Below are 22,496 nucleotides of genomic sequence, written 5' to 3'. Positions count from 1 at the left end.
GTTTGACTTAGAAAAGGTCTCCCACATAATTAACTGGACACGTATACATTAAATATACAAACGCATACCAAAAGAAACACAGAAGGCACACATTCAGCCAAGTGGCTCTTTCTGAACCACTCGCCACTGCAGGCCAGAGAGAGCCGTGAGCCCCAGTTTCCTTACTTTGTCCAAAACCAGGACCACAGCTGTAGGCCCCACAGTGCTCCACACAGATCAGCCAACGAGGGAGCGAGATCCAGAGGACAAGCGTCCTCTTGGGATTGTACAGGGTCAGGATAGAGATGCCAAAAAGAGCTAATCTGGCTTTTCTGAGTAGCAACACAACAACAATTCCCATCTTTCCCATCCCCTCGGAAGGTTGGTGACTATTGATTACATGAAGGGCCATCTTGGGCAAGCACCAAAGGACGTCTTATTTGAAGACTGCTGTACCTTCAGCCTCTGCTGGCAGACTTCCAACACAATTCCTAAGTACTGCTCTTTGCCCCTGTGACCCCCTGCACCATCAACCACATTTTATCTGGAGAGCAGGAAAGGTTCATTTTACAGGTCACAGCCTCAGGTTTCTAGCACTCATCAAGAACCACAATTAGCAAAAACTAGTCAAAATAAATGTGGTCACCTCACCCAGATTCACTTCTGTTGCCATAGGAGCAGGTAAATAGCCCAAGTGCAGCAGATTTTATCTTCAGGGAAGAACTAGTTCCACCAGAGCCTGAAACCTCCACTCTGGATCAACAAGGCTGTGTGCATCCTCAGAGTCATGCTGAGTTTAAGGAGCAGATTTATATCATGCAAAAAAGCAAGTTTGTTCTCTCAAATTAAGTAATTAAGCAGCGCGTGATAAGCCTAAGGAATTCTACTAGCCCCTGGAGTCAAGGCATGAGACTGACTTCCATGGAAAGAATTTGAAAGCAAGTGAACATTACCTTTCAGGAACTGGTGAGGCAACAAAGACAAACAGATGAGAGACATTCTCTGGAGAGGACATCTTATTAGTTGACAGGTTAAAGAGAAGAGCTCTGACATCCACCATACGGAAGAGAAAGTAAAACGCTTTAATGCCAGAAGGAAAGGAGGGGCAAGTGAAATCAGCCTCTTGGACTATTTGTTAAGTCACTTCACCCAAAATGAAGCAACAGGGAGATAAAGGACTTCCTGGAAAACCTGACCATATATATCAACATGGTGCTAATTAGTTAATTAACCTATTGCACAATTAAAAAAATAAATATTTTAAAAGCCTGGGAGGACAAGGAAGCACCAGATGACACTGTTCTTATCAGAACAAAAAGTAGAACAACATCAGCCTAATAAATTTATATCTGATCTTTGCTAATGAAGTGAAATAAATACAAGGAGAGAAAAACAAAGTCTCCCAAATGTCTAGAGAGTAACCAAATTATGGCAAAATCAAACCACTTTTGACAATCCTGGAAACACAGCGAGTAACTTTAGGCACATGAGCTACACACATGAAGCCAACAGGATAACTCAGCTATCAAATCACTTCTACATCCAAGTGGTGGTGTCATTTCCAACACCTCTTTTTTTCCCCCATTACCAGGAACGATTTTATGAAACACTTCTCATAATATGAGCTGACAGACCCAGCTGTAAAACTGCAGCTCATTCCCAGAAGGCTACATAGAATATTATATGGAGTAGCAAGCATTTAACCCATGGAGTGAGGATGAGTATGTTTAACAGAGGGCACAATACCTTTGGTATTTTAGCGTCTCAAGACATTCTGCAGGGTAAATAGAGTAAAATGGACCTGCTTGCCATTCAAGTTAAATATACTTCAAGGGAAGGCAATTAATCAGTGAATCAATTGCATTTTATCATCAGCTACAGACATCTGTTTGAGTGTAAGAACCTCTACTGCAACCCAGCACCTGAGAGTCTTTGGATCAGCTACTTCTGTGCTGGGGGTGCATCAACTGCCTTTGCTGTGTATTTGTTGTGCAGCTAAAAACCCAGATGGTTTCTCTAAAGAAAAAGAAAGAAAATAAAACCTGTGTTTTTCCTGATGTCTAAATTTTTTTTCGGCACATAGGCATGTTAGTTTTCAGGTGTCTTCTAATAACTAGAATCTAGTTTTTTTAGGTATCACAAGAGGATTTACTTATGACAGCAGAGTATGTAATTTAAATGGCAAGAAAGCAGAGTGAAATGTCAATCTGCCCACTGTAGAGACAAAAACAATCTGTAGAGACAAAAACAAACTTATCCACTCTGTTAGTGAGTAGAGAACTGGAAAAGGGATAGTGAACAAGAGGACAGAAGTGCCAGTCAGATCCCGTAGTAGCTATGAGGAAATCATCAAGGAAACCATTAAAACAGCCTGACAACAGTTCTTTTTTGCACCATGCAATGAATTTAGGGTTTGTTACTGCAGCACACTTTGGAGGTCAAAAGTGAAAAAAGGATTTTTAGAAAGGGACTAAGCGCATTTGTTAAGGCCAGGTCCAGAAGGAACTGACAGAAAGCTGATAAAGTCCATAGACTGCTGAAATGGTGTCAGAGAAAGACCTCTGTATATGCAAGCCTTGTATTTTATGCTTCTGTGATCATCTGTTACAGGCTATTCTCAGTGGCAGAAGAGCAGATCAGATGGCCTTTGGTCTGATTGCACACAATGCTTCTTATGGATCAAAGCTCTCAATTTTAGCATGATTTAGATTTTGGAAAGGTTAACTTAAGGAAAAAAAAAAAGAACATTTGAAAAGCTTGCATGCCTCTTCTGCTTCCCCTTTCAACCCTCAAAGACGTGCTCCTTAATCACTGAGTCTCCAGGAATGGTAAAAGTATTGCTGAATTAGCAACATCGAGGATTTCATAACAGCCACTGAAGTGTGTGTTATTGCTCCCAGATCCTGCCCAGGCCCCTTATCAGGCACTTCTCCTGACCTGGTCTCAGCTGTATGTTTAATATTGCTCTATATTCCATTTTTTCTCTTTACCACATTCTTGCTAGATCACTTTGTTCGACTGCTACATTTATGATGTGATACAGTTCTGATAATGCTCTGTTGGCCACTGTTAGCTAAACCCTTCTGCCAGACCACTCATTTCTGCATGGGCAAGTGACAACAAGAATCTACAGGAAGACACCTTTTGGACAAAGGATTGCTCTGCTGTTTGTAAACATCCTTATTTCACGCAGAATTTGCCACTTCAATTGGATTCAGCCTTACAGCCAGTCAGATCAATACAGTTTTGCAGTACAGTAGAGTAAACAATGCAACACAGTGATTTCAAGTCTGTAGCTAGACAGACCGAAGTAGCAGCACAAGTCAGAAAATCTCCTGCATTTCTCTGGGCACAGAGCAAGCTCTGAGACCAGTCATCACAGTTGTTTTTGTATACAAAATATGTGTGCACGTAGACATATGGACTAATACATTCATGACTAACCCTCATTTAAGGGACCAGCTATCCAAAGTCTGCTCATCACACAGTGAATGTGCTTTAGCTGGGGGTGCCAGATGCATCCAGGACCCGCAGTGGCTTTACAGACCACTGCATGAGGATATGGCTGTAGGTTCAAAATCAATCAAGAAATTACTGTTCCAGCTTGTGATTCAGTCTTTAGTTCTCCAGACAATCCTTCCCAATCAAGATAACACACAGGTTGATTGTTTGTTTTTATCGCTCATAGTGGAGTTTGGATTCAGGTTACCTGGAATGAAAAGAAGTTAAAGTAGTGTTAATGTTAAGTAAATAAGACCTGGATAAAGTTTGGACTCATGCTTCGCTCTCTTTTTTTACTATGCACCTCGTGTTAGACCTATATTATTCTGCACTCTCTCATAGCTTTTTTTCTACTGCAGTGAAATGAAGAAACATTAAAATAAGAGCAAATGCAGAGTATATTATAGAGAAAATCACTCAAGAAGTATTTCAGGCTTTGCCTTGTACCCAGTCCAGATTCAGTGGTATCATTAGGTCCCAGCTGGCAATGAAAAATAATCTGGTCATGCCTTGGGTGGGAAGTTTTCCAAAGAGTGAGGTATGGAAAAAAACCCCAAAAATGTAAGGTCATCTCATTCATTTGATACCCACACACATTCTCAGTAGAGGTTTTTTTCATGTTTTGTTCAAATATCTCTAGTGCCAGTGTTTCCACCACTGCCTTTGCAAGACAAATCCCAGTGCTTCAAGGTCTCTCACTAAAGCAGCAGAGAATGCTGCCTCCATTTTTTATAATCCTAGATTTTTTCACTGCTTACTCTATGAATTTCTTCTGCTCCCAGTATCTGTACCTTTCAATGCTTGCACTTCTGTCTGGTCTCCATCATTACAGATGTTGATCTGGATGCCCCACATATCTGTTTCAAGCACTGTACTAAAGTGTGTTCTGATGCTTTTGCAAGTAAGGGAGCTCATCTGTGCTCTGAGCTCAGCAAAGCTTGCATGTCTCTAGCCCAGGGCAGCAGGGACTGAGAGGGGCTGCCTTGGAATCATTCTGAATACGGGCAGGCCTTGCTCATGTATTTGTATAGAAGGAAGGTACATGTACATCTCCCAAGCACTTGGAGCCAGATGCCTTTTCAGAGTGAAAACAGAGAGGGAGAACTGCCACAGGTCATGGTGACATGCTACTGAGAAATCTCAGCCTTGCTAAGCTTAGGGAGCATTCAACCCGAGCACTGCCTCTGAACTGGGCTTCAAGAGAATAATTTTTAATGTCACTCTCTTGCTTGTGGGTATTTAATCAGCGTTGCCCTTATCTGTAGGTGATGGGGAAGAGAAGAGCTCTCTTCTCTCCCCCTCCTTCTCGCCACTTTCTTCCACACTGCATCTTCTTGATGTTAACCTGGGAGGTTGCACTGCAACCTGTCCTCACTGGTGGCTGCTGTGTGCTACTGCCTCCTCCCCACAGCTCCCTGGGGCATTTCATTCTACCTGTCCCCCTCTGACACATCCTCATGTTAGTATTATCATTACTCCTGTTTCCTCCCCACCCCTCTTTCCTTCCCTGTCTCTATCATATTCAAGACCCTCATGTTTATTTTGAAGGATGTCTGTGCTTCTCCACTTAATTTCAAAACCCAGCCCTTTTATTCTTGTCACTCTTGTCTTCTGACCTTCTTCTACATATCCCACTACAGTTAGAACATCCTCCTTGTATGTACCCAATAACATTTCCCTCTTTCTCTCTAGAAAAGAGGCTGAAAATTCCAGTTACAACCCTTCTGTGATCTCACTTTTGCTGAAAAATGCTGGAGATAACTAAGCCGCTATTTCAATGCCATTGCAGTGCCCAGCATAAATCCCATTTCCTGTTGCAAGAAGCACACAGAACTAAACCACAAAATCCTTCTACTAAGTGTATGTATTCTGCAACCACCCCTCATGAGGAATGAAGTTGATGCATGGAGCAACTCAGGACAGCAGACCCTTCTGAACAAGCCCACTTTGTTTCTTCCAAGGGAGAAGACTAACCAAAAAGCCTGTGCCTTCTAATGGCACACAGCTTTCAGACCTTTGCAGTGTTTCCCAGAAACTGCATACATAAGTCACTGTCTTTGCTGATCACAGTCTGCCCAGCACCAGCTTAAAATTAACAAGATTCTGGTTAGGTTCAGAGCTGCTCTTGTGTTTCTCAGTGGGAAACAGCGAAATTCAAGGGTTCTGTTAATTTGATGATGTGGTTTGAGAAAGCCTTGTAAGATGATGTGCAACTTCCATGTGGTGTGCCAGGACAACACCTCAGGGTGTTAATTCAGATACTTAGTTTGGGACATTACTTACTATCTGTAGCCCTTGTATTTTCCAGACTCCCAAATTCTGACTCGTAAGTATCCTTTTCTAGCCTGTAAATACTGCATCAGATTTTCAGGCTCCATCACAGCACACACTTTCATAATTTCCCTTACCAGTTCAGATTCTCTTCATCACCATTTGCTCCTACAAGACCAAATCTGACTTTTAGCCTGTTTGAATAATGTCTTTCAACTACTCCATGAGCTACTCAGGTGTGGATCTGGTCTCTCCATGCATTTGCAAGGTGGGATGTGTCTCTCTGGTGCTACAGAATTAATAGTGACTTTGGAGGATGTGTGCACAGGCAGGCCCAAGGGGCTTAAGTGTGCTGTTTAATCTTTAAAAAAGTTAAGGGCAGCTATTTCAAACTGTGAAGCTCTGAGTAATTGCATCCTAACCTGCCTGCATACCAAGTACCTTCTCCTTCATTTCCACTTCTTATCTCCCTTCTGTCACCCAGAGTATCACAGCACTAGTTTTTACTAGCTTTGCTCAAAGACAACTTAAACTTTTAAAACTGAGTCACCCCTAAAGTTACCCAAGAACAAAGTGTTCCCTATCTTTATACTGAGGCTGGAACTCTATTCCATGGCTGTGTTTAAGAATTTTTTATTAAATCCTCTTCTGTTCCTCAAGAATCTCCATCTGTCTAATGTATCCTCTACCATCTCTGTTCAAATGCCACTTTGGGACTATTAGACTAGAGAAGTTTTCTCTCAAGAATAGTGATTTAATTCAAAAGTAACACACAATCCATGATCTTCCTCCAGCCTTTGATGACACCAGATGGCCAAAGTCTACCTACACCATACTTCAAAAGCTGCGGAGTCTCCCACTGTCACCATGAACAGGCATTCTCAATTTGCATAAACCAAAAATACTAGCAAGGACTCATTGGAAAGGTTTATCAGGTCAGAAAAAGCACAGGGGGAAGACTGGTGTGCTGGACCTCAGTGCCTTCCCTGGACCTGCTCTCAATCCTTCTTCCCCCTTATTGAAAGAGTTGGCAGTCTGCAGGAAGTAACAGCAGCAATAAATAAAATGTGAACATAATAGCATGGTAATGTCTTGTGGAAATGGTCTAGACCAAGTATCAGACTGTCTGGCACAGATCCACTGTGTCAGGAGGAACAGAGACAACCCTGCTGCCCGGATGGTGCAATGCCCCAGCAGGGCGCAGCCCCACTGTCCCACCAAAGACATCAACCTCTCGTGCAGTAAGCTGGGCCTGAGTTCATCAAGAAATTTAAAGCAGCCAGGCTGGCCGCTTTAAAAAAGCGAGAATCTCTGATATTTCAAAGCACTATGAATCAGAGATGACACAATTCTCTCCTTCTGTCACTAGAGGGTAGTGCAAGCACTCAGGTCCATTCCCACGGAGTGGAAATGCCCATACATCTCCCCACAGGTCCTCTCTCATTTTTCCTGGCTTTAAGGAATGGGGCACCCCAGCACATAATGTCTGTGCTCAAGACTTACTTGGAGAGAGGACTTCTTTAGACCAGGGTTTACTTCTGCCTCCCCAAATGCCAAATGCAGATTCTAAAATGGATCTACTACAGCCTTCAATAAATTTGCCATGCTGTCTTAACAGTTCTCTTGTGCTCATCTGGCATTTTTGAGTCCATCCTTCATTTAGCCAGAAATATTTCCAGGAACCTAATTAATCACTGTTGTTGACTGTCACAATACCCCACTTTTCTTCTTGGTCTTTCCATTTCACATCATGGTAGCTGCAAGGGAATTCAGTTTCTCTATATCTGCATTTCACATTCATCAGAGCACAGAATGGTCTCTGGCCAGACAAGTAGATGAGAAATTTTTTCCTTGCAATTAGTTTATTTTCATGATGGTGCAGGATGTATTGACACCCAACACAGCTCACTGAGAGAAAGGACAATCAGGCTGAATAGTCCAAAGATTTACTTCAATCTCACAAAACATGTAAAATGTTGGGGAGTTAGCTATGAAGCCATAACCTATTAGAATTTTTTATCATTTGTGTCTTCAACTGATTGAAGCCTTGGGAGGACTTAGTGAAAATATCAGTCACACATTAAGAAAGAAAAATTGAGGTCCAGTGATCTACTTCTTTGTAGCTTCTATTTTCATGACCTTCTCCCCCATTTCAGAAGGTGGTAAAGGAACAAATTAAAAAGACTTGCACCCTTTCCTCCACTCCTTGGCCCTCACCTCAACATAAACATATTTTCTTCTCGACCAGGAATTTGTCACAGTAAATACACATGCCTAAGCTAATGAGGAAAGGAGGGATTACACTGAAAATCTGTCTGTGGCCTGCTAGCTGCTACAATATAGCACACAGTGCTGCTGTTTGTTAGGGAAATGCACTTCATGAATTGAGCACTGTTTTACACAAGGCAATGTTCACCTTTCTCTCCCTTTGTTGCTCAGAAGTATGAACAACATCCACATGAGAAGTACCAACTTTACAGAAAGACTGCCATCAAACTGCTTTCAACTTAAATTGCCTGTATCTTTTGATAAAACTTCTACCTTTTCATCTTGCCCATTTTGATTCAGAGGAAATAAGAGGATCTACTCACAAGTGCCTATAGTGGGTATGCTTACATCAATCATCAGCAAAGCTCAGAACAAGGGACACAGAAAGCAGAGTATGCTGGAAGAAGAAGGTTTTACCTGAGTTGCCTCCAGTGCTCCGAACACTAGCATGGCCAATGCTGAGCCTCTCATACTCCAGTTTCATGTTCCCAAGGTCTTCTCCTGAATGTCCTTCACTTGCAAAAGAATTGGCCTCAATGCTTGACCCTGGAGACCGCTTGGCCTTGCGACTGAAAAGCCCACTGGCAAACCTTTTTCCTTGCTTTGCATTGGTCTGTGCATCTTCTTTCTTTATGTCACGAATAGACTCTCTGGATTTGGATTTATTTTTCAGGTCCATGTGGAGCCGGGACAACAGTTTCTGGGGGCTCCGATTCAGCTTGTTCAAGTTCTCCAGAGGGGGATCTATTTCTGGGAACACTTGCTCCAACGTGACTAAGTCATTCAGGAACTGATTTAACCGTTTCTTTGACTCACTTGTTTCCTCTTTCTCCATGTTTCCCTGATTGTCTTGCCTGTGCCGTGAAGCCCAGAGCATCATATCACCACGGGTTGCCCCTGCTACTAAACCATACTTTGGGTTAATGAACTTCCGAGCCACGGTGGAGGAATGAAAGCCTGGCTTCCCAATTCCATGGAGGAATGGGTTAGCAATACCCAGTTCCTTGTACAAATTAACTTCCTCTGAGATGGCGTAGAGCTCACGAAACTCAATGTCAAACATCTCCACGTGCTGTCCTGTCAAGACTAGCAGGATGTTTCTGTCAATGTGGGATGAAGTCCATGTGAAACTAGGAGGAGGAAACAGAACCAACATTAGATTTTGGGGTGCATAATTGACCCAGCCCACCTAACAAAACCTAAGACACTACATGGGAGTGAGTATGTAGCATTGTGTCATTTGCCCTTATATCCTTGGCCAGATGGGCCCAAGTAGATACATGACACAGCATTATTGTTCTTCTTTAGACATGTAGACCAGATTTGGAAGAAAAGGCCCCAAAACTCTGAAGCACAGTTTACCCTTTTAAAAAAGCAGCACTGCATCAATAGGAAAAGTCTCCAGATTGAAAACCTCACTGATGAGAACTGAGTACAGAGACTGGTGGGAAGTCCTTGCAGACCCCTTCCTGATGAAGTGTGGATCTGTCTCTAGCAGACCTCTGAAGTGGTCTGCCAGCATGGGTATGTTCCATTCTCTGAGAACGGCTCTATGCCACCTTCTCTGTTGTCCCACTCCAGTTTATACAGATGCCACACAGATTATAGAAGCTGGGATAGAAGGGGGATGACATATGAAGAAGACTCTCAAGCAAAGTCATGACCATTTAAATAAATGCCTTAACACCTTAAGCAAGAGTAACCCACCTGTATGATCCAGTGGCCACCTTTTCACCATCCACCATCAGGAATCGGGATGCCAGTGTGCCTCTGATCTTCCCTGATGGCATGTAGAACCCAACTCCTGTCACAGAGCGTATGCGGATATTCTAACAGGGAGGTGAAAGACAAAATGTCACAATAAATAGAGCAGAAAATTAGATAATTGCCAGCTCCAAGTCTTCAGATGTCACTCACATTATCTCACTACTTCTGGGACTACAGCTCATTTTGTATCAGCCACCAGAAGGGCTGCAAAAGGAAAGTACAGTGCTGTAAGTCCTGTCATCATCCCCTGTCTACCCAGGTCACTCCTCTCCATCGGTTTATAGCTGTCCAAGGGGTCAGCATCATCAAAACCCTGCCTGCTGCCTTCAGCTATTCACTTGAGCCACTGGCAAGACAATGCTGTCAGATAAGTGTCTCTACTAATGTCCTTAATAGATCAGTGAAGAAGAATTTCTGAAGACGAGGAAGAAGAATCTTTTCATAAAATGAATGGAAGTAGTTAGAAAAATAATACCTCTCCCCAAACCTCACTTCTCACACCCTTTGGTCAGCTAACCTACAAGTAATAAAACAAAACACTACCAGACATAGAAAAACCACAAAATTAAGGTTACAGGATTTTCAACAATAGATCTGTGCCTACTATAAGGATATATTTGCACACTGGACTGAGCGTTACTCTGCTCATGGGTCCTGGCTGCACAAAGCTGAACTGCCAAAGTGTCTAACATGAAACATTCCCCCTCGCCCCGAACCCAAAAACATTGAATGTCAGTATAAGTTTGGAGCAAATTATCTTGTCACTCTGACACACAAATCTAGACAATTTTCTTCATTTCACCATCTTTTTATGTAAGGATTCCTTAAGAATGAAAAGCTAAAATGCACTGTGAACTGGAGTCATAAATTCAGGGCTGGGAGTCAGATAGTTCCAGGCATAATTGCAGTTCTGATACTATTCCCTGTGATGTTCTGGGAAAGTCCATTCACCTTTGTTTCATTCTTCCCCTTCTGCAGAGCAGAAGAATCAGGAGGATTTGGCTAATGCTAACACAGCCTCAGATTCCACAAAGAGCTAAGTCCTATTACTAGAAACCTCAATGACAGCTTAAATATTGGTAGGCTATAGAAATCAGCATGCAGGAATGAGTGATTATAAGAATGCAGATTTCTTTCCAAATCTGTTTTTCTGAATATAACTCCTGCCTTTTGAATCCACTCCTATTTCCCCCCCATCCCAGAATACAGCAGTGGAAATACAAATTCTGACTAACAGTAACTGATGATAGTACTGTTTTGCACTCAGCTGTTGCTTGATCTGTCTAGAGTCCTGTGTGGGCACAAGCTAATTAATGCTCCCAACACTGCTGAAAGTATTATTACCCTGTTTTAAAGATGAGGAGCCTAAGACAGAAAAAGATGAAGCGGTTTGCCCAAGGCCTAGCAGTGAGTCATATGTGTGGGATGCTGAAGGCAGGTTGGGTAGAACACAGGAGAAAGGGTGCCCTTTCCAGTAGTTAAAATAACATTTGAATCTGGCTGGTTGATCACCTGAAATATTTTTTTTCCTGGCTGATTGATGTTGGATGTGGGATTTTCCAAATCATGGTATGCTGACTGTGCAAGACAAGAAATCAGTCAACAGCTCAGACTCTGATATGTACTCCCGTGAATCAAGAAGTATTAATCTGTGTGAGCAGAAAGTTTCCCAGCATATAACAAGTGTGGATCTTGCTGTGTTTGAATGTTCTATCACCTTCTTTTGGTGGAAAGAAAGCACACTTGAATTTCTGCAGTAACTGAGGTGTACATAACACTTAGAAGGGTGCAGAGGGGATGGCACTGAACAGCTGAGCACATAAATCTCCTTGAATAAAGTACATACAGGAGTGCATTAATACATCTTGAAATGCAGAAAACAAGCACAAAGTCATATAAACATCAAGTCACTTAACAGGTTATTTGTATAGTATTTTCTGCCTTGAAGGATCTCAGAGCATTTGCAGACTGCTAAGTCAAGCTGTACAGAGAAAGAACAAGCCTGGGTTCATGTACTGAAGACTGCACAATAACAAAAGAGAAAAGACAAATATAAATGAGATAAGATTGCAGGCATTTTCAGGGGGGGACTAGAGTTACAGTAGTAACAAATATTTTGAGTAGAGGACTAGTTAACTCACCAGAGAGAAGTGACACCTCCAGAACTGTATTGTTGCAGAAGTCTGCTTAAGGTTTATTTTGTCATATCCTGGCTTATGGGAAATTCAGTCTGCATTAAATTTCCATATTCCCTTTCCACAGACTTGCACCACTCCTCATCACAAACAGTGACTAACATCTCCCTGGCTACAACTTAATATGACTGGCAACAGTCAAGCCTGACAGAGCATCCTAATACAAACAGTAATTCCTTGCTTTATTGTGACACTTTTAAACCTCACTCTGAATCCACAGAAAGCTAAATTAGACCCAGTTTAGAAAGTGAGTAATGCTGTGACTGACTTGACAGATCTGGGCTGTAGTGCTTACAAACTGGGGCTGAGTAGGGGGACACACAACACAGACCCTGAAGGGAGGTGGTGTAGCCGCTTCCACCAGAGAATCCCTATGTGTACCTTCTCTCTTAGAACTGGGAAATCCTCTGTTTGCCCTGGACAGTTTTGGAAAAGGCATGGTTATTGACAAAACAGTGTAACTTCCAAGTATTCATGTAGAACAGGATGGAATGCAGCTAGCTGGGACATGGCCTGCCAAGATCATTACTGAATATTATCTACCTGTGTCTTCACGAAAAGAGAGCCTTACAAGCTTCCATTCTCAGAAGGTCACAAATAGTCTAGAAGAACACTCTAGCAGACCATTAAAAAACCAACAGCACTGCTTCACATCACATTCCACTCCTCATCTCAGGTAAGAATCAATGACAAAAAATATAAAATACTGAAATGAAATTCCAAAAGTTTCTTAGGCAGAAGCTTTTTAGACATTCTGAAGTGAAAGGAGAAACTTCTTACGTGTTGGGAAAAGGGATGTAAAAATTAATGTGAAAGCAAACTTCCTGCAGATAAGTCATTCCCTGGGCTTGCTTGGAGCTCTTAGGAGAACTCTCTTCTTTGAGCAGGAGTGTCTGTTACTGTGGTTAGGGTTAACAGAAACAGGAGGACAAAAAACACTTATAAAACCTGGTGAGAACATTCACCCTCAGGTCCTGGAAAAAGAGGAATTTCTGAGGGGCTATGAATTTTGTGTCTATGAGATCTCTGATTCACTGTGATCTCCAAAGAATACTCTTGTGTCAAACATAACAGAAATCTGACAAACCATGTCCTGTAGGCTCAGGAAACCGTATGACTCACACATACAAGACATGCTCTTATGAACAACCCATGAATGTTCTGATGATTGAATTTAAACACGTTTCTGGTGAACTCTGGCCTTCAGACAAAAATTGAGGGTTTCTCATTTCATGCTTGGAGTTGGTTGAGAATTTTTACATTTTGTAGGGTGAGGTACTGTTGTCTTATCTCCCGATTCTACCTTACAACTGGAGGGAAAGTAGTTTCCCTGCCATGAGACTGTCAGCAGGTCATGATACCTTGCCATCTCTACAAAAATAATACAATAGTCAGGAATTTTGTGAAAATGTCCATCGTTATACACAGACAAAGGGCAAAACAGAGTGTTAACAGTAAATCTCCCCATATTAGGACTGTTGAAGTATTCATTTTGCATTGGACGAACAGGGCAATGGGTCTAAAAGGGCAGCGAATGCAGAACAAAATGAGTATCTGGTGGTGACAGAATAAACACTGTGACCCTGCAGTTCATGGTAGTGCATCATCTCTTTCCCCCCTTGGATCAGAACTTGCCTCTAAACTTTAAGAGTTGTATTTCATGTGTCTGCACACTTCCTGAGAAAAAAGCCATCCTCTGTACCTTGCACAAGGATTCCAAAGGAAAGGTGGGCAGAAGGGCAGGAAAGAAGAGTATGCAATTCCTTTGCTGGCAAACAGTCTGGTGAAAACCTTCTAGAATAAAGCAAAATATTTATTCAAAAAGGAGATAACATTTTCCCTGTTGCTAAAAATCTGTAGAAGAAACTCAGACATCAAAGCAGATGTCAGGAGAAAGACTGGTAGGTAAGAAATGGGTGAATGATAGAGTTAACTCAGCAATTTCAATATCCTCTGTGGTCAAACAATGCAGGACACAATGATTCTGCTTGAACAAGACCGGAGGACCAGCTTTCTTTCTTGCTTTAAATCTGGATCTTCAACCCTTGGCATGTTGCATCAAAGAGGAAGGGCTGGGGAGAGTCCTCAACGGGAAACCTTAACCTTGCTGGAGCTTCCTTGGGTATCCAAAACCTGTTACCAGGGAAATTCCTGCATGATGGTTTCTGCTACACAGACCCAAGCAGCAGCATAGGCACATCCAAGGCAGCTGTGGGTGGGATACTAAGAGAACATCTTCCTTGAGAGGCAAAGGACTTCTTTCCCCATCCCATGAAGAATCTCCCTGGTCATTCCATAGAACCATATACAGGAATTACCTGCACTGACCTTAACAAGACTAACAAAAGCCTGGAAACTAGTTTAAAAGAAAGATAACTGGAAAAGAAAGATAACAACCTTTAGGGGAATTTAAGATCCAGTTTGAGATACCTGGGAAAAGAGGGGGAAAATTTGAAGGACAGCAATCTGTGGGCTGAAGCTCTGCAGGATAGTGAACAACTAGGTCAAAAGGTGTTAAAAATTTCTTCTTAGTGGACTTCTCAGCTTGTACTATTTTTAGCTGAAGAAGTCTAAAGAAAAGCATAGCATGGGCTGCCATGAAAGAAGGGAATCACAGAAGAGACACAGAAAAGTTTTCTCCTTCTTTTGATTGCATCAGTTCAAACGGCACCTCCTTGGCGAGAGCCATACAACTAGACTGCTGCAGGACCTAGGCACTGGTGTAGCACATCACTGTGATCACTGGTTTAGGAGTGTCAAGTCTTTGTAGATACCTGTGGAGAAGGATAAGAGGAAGAGTAGAAGGGGACCGCTTACTGTTTAGAGACAGAAAAGACAGACTGAAAGGAACTTGCCTCTCCAACAGCAACACAACTCTTTCTAAAATGCCAGGACATCTTTTCATTCACTCTGTCCAGGAGTTAAAATATTGTAACACTTAAGACATCATTCCTGTACATGATGATATGGTGAGAAAAGTACTGGGAAACTGGTACTAGAGCAAATGGAACTACTGCTGTGATTTCACAGCTATGTACCAAAGAGACACAAGCCTAGGACACACAATATCTCTGGCACATGAAACATTACAACATCTGTTGTAATGAGGTCTGTGTCTTACTTTCAAAGACACCAGAGGGAAGGACCTTCCATCACTGTTTTGGAGAAAGATGAGAAAACTTCTCAGCTGGATGTCTTTTTTGATGAAACACAGAGCAGAGTGGTAGCTCACAGGAGCACTGTTCAGATACATGCAGGTAATTTTCATACGGATTTAAGATCGTTCTCCTAAAATGATTAATATAAGACTCTATAATCTTCAGAGCTTTTTGAGTTTTGGTTGTGTTTTGGGGTTTTTTAACTATTAATTGAGTGTTTATGGAAAATCCACCCTTCCTCCAGGCAAAAAGCACTTTTTCCCCTGCTGCTGCTCAGAACAGTTGGATTACAAAGAGGGGTGAGTCTGGCATCCCATAGGTTGTTTCCAACCTAGAAACTTTTTTCAGTATTCAGAACAAGTCTGTAGTAGCAATGGTGACTAAAAAGATGGGGGGAAAAAAAGGAAGGAATACAATACTAACAAGAAACACAAAGGATTTCAGTCTGTATGTAATGGAGTGAGATCCTCCGAGGCTGCTTCTGGCCACAAAGATAGACTGACTACTCTGCTGTGCTGCATGCACTGCATGAAGGCACTCTGGTATGGGGCTGGGCAGCACCTATGGCCCTCAATCCTTAAATTCTCCTGTAGAGGAGGACTACAAGCTCATTCACTCTCAGATGATCACTGCTAGATAGGAAAATCTTGATTTCACAGAGTGTATGTGTGCTGTAAGAGGCAACAATGCAGACAACTCAAAGAGCTACTTGGGACTCTAGTTTGAATCCTCACATAGAATACCTATAGGAATTTTCTCTGATAATTTTCTCCCCAAACAGGAATTTTTAGGTCACAAGGGCCAAGAAACTACACAGATCCCTGTCTTGGGTGAAAGGCAAAAAAATCCTAATCTTTCCTTTTTCTTTCCTTCTGCACTATCAAGACATTCTGTTGTCCCTCTGTGTTCCATCAACTCTCTCTAAGTGCTGTGTTATGACTTGTAGGGAAGAAGGGATGTGTTTCCCTGCCCGAGCAAGTTCCAAGATTCATTACAGCTGCAAAAGGCCATTGACCTGCAGGAGATAATGGTTCAGTACTGAATATCTTACCCGGATCTGCAAGTCACCGAGGTCAAGGCATCTGCACATTTCCAGGAAGAGCTTCACTCCCTCCTCATCTAGGATTATATAGACTGGGATCCAGCGCTTATATGCTGCATCAACAATATCGCGGAAGATGTCCCGGTCCGTAAATACATCCATGACCACTGCAATAATCTGGAAACAAGAAGATGGTAGACAGACAACTGAATATTAGGGACTGAAAGGAAGGCCTGTCCCAATGGTGCAAAATAAAGGAGAGCACTGATACCAGATAATGGAGGAGAAGCCCACAGGGAGACAAAAGTACAGGGAAGTACATGCCCAAGGACTACCAGTAATTGTAATTTTCTGGGTTAACTGCTGCAGTTTGGAAGGAAATTAGTAAATGTCTATGAGAGTTCTCCTTCTGGATGAAAATTACTTATTTTAGCAGCCTGATGAATGCCAAAGCCAAGTACCAAATTTTTTCTCTGTATTGAGAAACTTCCATTGTCTCTGTAAGGATTCACTTAAATGAAGAAGAATGCTGAAAATAGACTGAAAAGAAAGACTGAAAACACAACTTTAATACTTAAGCTGAAGGTGTCTAATGGAAGAATGAATGTGCAGAGGAATCAAGGCCTGCATCCCCAGCCACGATGCATAGTGCAGACAACAAGAATTCTATTTTACTTTTTTTTCTACAGATCCCCGTGAAAAGTCTGCTCTCAGGGCTGGCTTCCCAAGGAATGATTTATAGAGCTCAAACATAAACACCTCATACTTCTCAGGAAGGGACCAGAGTGTATTCAAGATTCGGAGGAAAAATGATCATTCCCTCTCTTCGCATGTACTGTTTTTGTGGTATAAAACTAATCCTTTTTTCCAGGCATAGATTTTACATAAAAACAAAAGGTTTCACTGACGTGAGAGACAAGTCTGAACATTTATAGGATGAGTAACAAGAAAACCAAGAAGCTTATGGGTAACTTTAATGCTGATCTTACAGAAAGGAAGAGAAAGTCAAAACATGTATCTTTTACACCACTAGAGATAACAATTAATTTTTCTGCCTGAGTTATTCTTCCCAACATTTTAAAGATTACCAATGGAGGAAACTACTGTTTTTCTAGTCCCTCAGCATAACATCAATGTGCCATGTCAGAGCTGCCATGCTGACAGTATGCTGGGAATAGAGTTGCCTAAATTTTAATTTCCCAGGTGCTGGGGATCACAGTAATAAGCCCATCTGGGCTGAGGATGGCATATACAGGTGTGAATGGTGCTAAATACTGAATCACACAGTAGGATTTTTTTCACTTGATGCTTGGAAGAGATGCAGCTCTCTTCCAGGAGCCCCCTAAGGAAGGGGGAATAATTCTCCCCAGAGACCTCTTTCCTGTGAAAAAAGCCCTTGAACAAATGGAAACACTTTTGGGAAAGTGATGCCACAGTAAACATCCCCCACTGCATCTGCAGAATCTCTGCTGAGTCTCCGCTTGTACAGCCAACAACAACCAACACTTCTGCCCTGTCAGGCTCCTTCTGTCAACAGTGCTTACACCAGCTTCCCTTTGTAAGAGAAAGAAAAAAGAGCTGACATTGTATTTATGCTCATCATTAACATGTGAGCTCCTGATACAGGTGAACTGTGCTGGAGCTACCTCATACTAATTCCCACAGTGACTTCTACTAGGCAGGATTTCAGGTCCTGCCTTGGTTTTCCCTTCCCAGCAGGATGCAGGGAATGTTACCAGAACCTCTGAAAATTAAAATACAGTGAACTTGTGCCACTTTGTTTCTGAACAACTCCATATACAGGTAAATAATAATTTAAGGTATGAACAGTTCATGCATTAACTCAGGCCACTATGCTCCCTCTCCCCCCACACACAGTGGTATGGATGAACTATTTAGGAGAATGAAAGGATGATAAATAATATTCATTTGTAGTAAGAACATCCACATAAGGAATGGATAGCAGAAGCACGAGCTTCTTTTGTCTCCATTCCCTCCATTTGCAATGAGTCTAATGACTGCAGAAATTACACCCTGTCCTGGACAAACCATTGTCAGTACTGGCTTTGCAATGTGAAGGGACGGTTCCCTCCAGGCTGTGGGGCCCTGGGTCACTTCAGGCTGCTTTCCAAGAGTGGGGAACATTGAGAACATCAGTCAAAACTTCCCACGGGCAATGCCTGTTGTTGTGTTTGCCATCTCAAAGCCCTGTCACAGCTGGTGATCTGTCAAGATCACCCATGAGCGTTCTCAAGCACAGCAAGTCAGAGCATGAGTGTCTACCCCTGCAAGAGGTTTTCCCCATTTCTTTTCCTATCCTACAGATAATAAACTTATCTGTAGGGCCCATAGGTGTGCCCAGCTCTTCATAGGAATTTTAAGATTGGCAAGTTGATGCTTGCTAATCTCATTGCAGCAAGGTAGCTTAATTAACATATATTTGTAAAATATTGATGATAAGCCACCCACAGACATGTGCCACATATTACCAGTATCTGTTTAGACCCCCCTCAGAAAAAACAAACCAAACAAACCCCCACTCTCATTTGCTGATTAAAAAGCTGCTACCTGGAGACTTTTTTTTTTTTTGCCAGGGCCAGCTCAGCTGAACACAATAGGCATAGTTATCTATGAAATGGACCATTAAACACTCAAATGGCTGTTAAACATGAAACCAGCTTCGGGCTGGGAGGGGCACAGTTTGTCCAGTCACTGAAAAAATAAAAATCTACAAAGGAATTAATTATTTCTAGGTGCCAGGCACAGCTATTGAAAGAAACAAACTTTCCCAGTTCTTGAATGGTCTATAGAAGCCTTTGTAGCAGTGAAAAGAGGAGGTGAAGTTGCACTACATCGGAGTGTACCAAGTGACTGAGCACACCACTCATTGAACAGAATTACAGGGTGTGCACAATTTCTGAGAGCAGGGAGTTGAGAAGATCACCCGCCAGATTAATGCCTCTCTGGAAAGTCTCCTGTGTTTCCCGGCAGATTCGGTTTGAACAAGTCTGCAGAAGTTGTGCATATAGTGTGTGCTGGCAGAAGGGAACAGGTGGAGGAGGAAATGACTGCTGAATTATAAAGCAGAAAAACCAGAAAGCTACAAAACTACGCGCAGGAATGAAGTTTCTTACGCTGTTCTCCCCTTTACCAAAGGGGTGTGACAGCTCTGACGGGGATCTTTTCCTGGGTGGTCTTCCCCGGGAACTTCACCCACATCCGGGGTGGGTGACGAAAAACCTCGTGATTGCCGCCACCTGTTCAAAGCAAGCTCTTGTAGCATCATGACTGGTTTTGCTTTCTTGACAGAGGTGCCCTGTCACCACCAGCAGTCATTTCCAGGGAAAGATAAATGGGAGGAGCAGCCACGTATTGTCTGCACTTTGTCTACTTGCAGTTCAGGCTGGACGGTGTTGAGACCACAAAAAATAAACCCAAAAAAACACCATCCCGTAAGCGAACACGCTGCCCTGTCTTTAACTAGAGATACCTGCACACACCAGGTAGGGGTGGTTGTAACAGCATCATCACCTGTACTTCTGTGAACCCGGGAATGAGGCCGGGGCAGGACAACGCGAACCAGGGGTACAGAACCCCAGCTGAGGGAAGGTGGAGGGGGTGTGCAGAGGTTTAACCCCATCACGGGCATCAGCTTTGGCAAAGCGCAACACGGCTGGCAGCGAGGCGCAGGGAAAGCCCAAGCATTGCGCGGCTCCTGCTTTGGAGCGAGGGCAGCCCGGCTCTCGCCCACCTTCCACCCCGTGCCCCGAGCCAGACCCTCGGCCCGGCTGAGGGCGGGCAGGGCCGGCCCGTCGAGGGTCGGGCCGTACCTTCTGCGCCTGCTGGATCATCTCCCGCACCACCTCCTTCAGGTGCGGCGCGCTCTCCTCCTTGCGGGGGTGCGTGAAGAGGGACACCCGGCTGATGCCGCGGTAGAAGGTCTTGTCGGTCCAGCCCAAGTCCAGCGGGGGCACCTCGGTGTCCGAGCACTCGGGCCAGTAGGCCAGCGAGAGGGTCTCGCCGCCGGGCCCCCGCGCCACCTTGCCGCCCTCCCGGGGGTCGTCGTAGCCCCGCCAGCCGCCCCGCAGGTCCTGCAGCTCCCGGCCGGAGAGGAAATCGCGGAGCTGCTCCTTCCTCAGCGCCTCCCGGTACGCGGCCTCGCCGCGGGTCACCAGCGCCTCCAGGGCTCGGCGCTGCTCCTCGCTGTAGTAGAAGCGGGCCTGGGCCTCCGTCACCTTCTCGTTGACGTGCAGCTCGTCCAGCAGCAGCACCTGGGACTCCGCCATGCCGCCGGCAGCCCCAGCGCAGCGCCGGCCGGCAGCGAGGGCAGGAGGGAGAGGCAGGGCCGCTACCGCCTCACCTGGCCTGCCCGAGCCCGCCCCGACGGGTGGGGCGGCCGCTCCCCCGGGCCCTGGGGACACGGCTGTCCCCGCCGCCCTGCCCCTCCGCCAGACCCCTGCGCCGCCCGAGTTGCGGGGAGAACAGTTTCTGCGAAAAGGAGAAACAACCTGACCTAAGAGATGGAGGATGCCATGTAAGAAAAAAGGGAAGAGACTGGTTACGTGGAGGCCTAAACCAGCTTCGAGGGATGTGGGTTAGAAATCTTAAGCTAACTTGTGAAATTATAGCCTAGGAGTGAACTTGGTGCATTGAATTGGGAAAATCGTGTCTTTGAGGGAATACCCTCACCCACTGAACACATGAATTTGGAATACCCTGTGCCTTTAAACAGAGGTGGGGAAGGAGAAGGCAGTAGTAGTTCAGCCAGGTAGTGATGTAGATTCATTATGCAAATGTTGCCCGAATATGCAATGTATAAATATGCTTGCATATGTATACATTGTGTATGTATGCATAAATACGCTTCCTAGCTTTGTGGGTTTACCACTTTGCACCCGTCTCTGCGCAGACATGAAATAAAATCGAGTATCTCAACTCTGTGTGTGGATCAGCTTCCCCACTGAGTGAAAGAACCCAGATTTGGGACAACACCCTGGCATGGCTGGCACCAGTGTCCCGACTGCAGCGCTTGGAGGAGAACCAGGCTTGGGCCCTGGGTGTATTTTGGTGTGCAAATTCAAAAGTCTATTTAAGACTTTTTGCCCCCCTTTTTCAGGCTCGGCAGCCACCTGAGGGATGGAATAAGGAAGAGGGGGACACGACTGAGGCCAGGGAGATGGGCAGAGCACCATGGTGGCCACAGGCAGTGGTGTGTTGGCTGCAGTAAGCTGTTAGCCAGCCCTTTCTGAATCCTCTGTCAGCTCAGCGACTCCAGAGAAGCAGGTGGTGTGGGGTACCCAGTTTACAGAGGGGAAGATGACACAGCAATGTGCCAGAGGCGGCTCAGCAGGCTGGTGTCAGAGCTGGGAGTAAAACAGCCCTGCTTCCAGTCTCTCTGGCTGGGAGCACGCATAAATAGCCACATGCATCCCACAGGAGAGACTGGGGGATGTAAGGTCAAATTACCTTTTTTTTTGAGGTGTGTGATCGTTGTTAGGGGCCCTAATAAAGATTCCAGTCCCACTGTGGATTGCATACACAAAGGATAAAAAGCAGCGCTTCCCCACTTCATCCCAGGAACAGAGCTGGCAGGGAATGAGCAGGGAAGCAAGGACAAAATCAAAGGCAGTGGTGAAATACAAACATTCAGAGGCATTTGCAGTGCTTTACATCTGTGAGTAGCCCTAAGTGCTCACATGTAGAAAAAACTACAGGAGACAGAGCTTCTGAAGCTGCTCTTTGTTTCCTCTCTCTAAGAAATCACCTGCCCTCGGTGTCAGTTAGTTTAAAAAAACAAGGATCAGGTGGGCCACCACAACTCGTGCTGTGCTGTTCCTCTCCGTCAGTTTAAAGAGATACTTTTGGTATTCCAGACTGTCTTCAGGAGCTTTTCCTAGCATGAAATGCACTTAAAATTTGAAATTACACTTTGCAAAGCTCTACTCCTCTGCCTATCAAGTCTCCTTTAAAAATTAATTTCCATGTAAGCTCTTTTAGCCTTATTTCTGATGGAAATGAGACTTACATGGTCATGGTATCTGCATCTGCCTGTCTGTCCATGTCTCTAATAAACTTTTGAGCCCACTGTTTGATTTCAAACAAGTTTGGCAGAAGTACAATTACATCCCTACAGATTTTGTGAAAAATAACAGGCATGATAGCAAAAAGAGACTCTCTCACAGTCCCTGACAGTGAAAGTTACAACATGGGTTCATGCCTTATTAGACTTCAGATATTCCATAAAATTGAGAATACTAATAAGAGTCTGATCTGGAGGAAGAGCTTCAAATTAATTTTTTGCCATCTTAGACTCCG

General features: G+C 43.9%; 1 protein-coding gene across 1 annotated transcript; it reads right to left on the bottom strand.

Annotated features, from left to right (window-relative positions):
- Window positions 1–33: 33 nt before the first annotated feature.
- Window positions 34–21,104, bottom strand: SACK1F (scaffolding CK1 anchoring protein F). The gene is made up of 5 exons (XM_005527641.2): window positions 20,012–21,104; window positions 16,191–16,358; window positions 9,727–9,848; window positions 8,437–9,149; window positions 34–3,688 (listed from the first exon to the last, which is right to left on the bottom strand). Exons 1-5 carry the CDS (start codon window positions 20,465–20,467, stop codon window positions 3,624–3,626), a joined length of 1,524 nt encoding a protein of 507 aa, XP_005527698.2. The 5' UTR covers window positions 20,468–21,104; the 3' UTR covers window positions 34–3,623.
- Between the last annotated feature and the right edge of the window lie 1,392 nt (window positions 21,105–22,496).

The sequence above is a fragment of the Pseudopodoces humilis genome, chromosome 5 (genome assembly GCF_049639895.1).
Source record: "Pseudopodoces humilis isolate 2021_Gansu_Grassland_sample_001 chromosome 5, ASM4963989v1, whole genome shotgun sequence".
Classification (NCBI taxonomy): Eukaryota; Metazoa; Chordata; class Aves; order Passeriformes; family Paridae; genus Pseudopodoces; species Pseudopodoces humilis.
The sequence above is the reverse complement of the archived record's forward strand: the minus strand, read 5'-3'. Positions and strand labels throughout refer to the sequence as shown.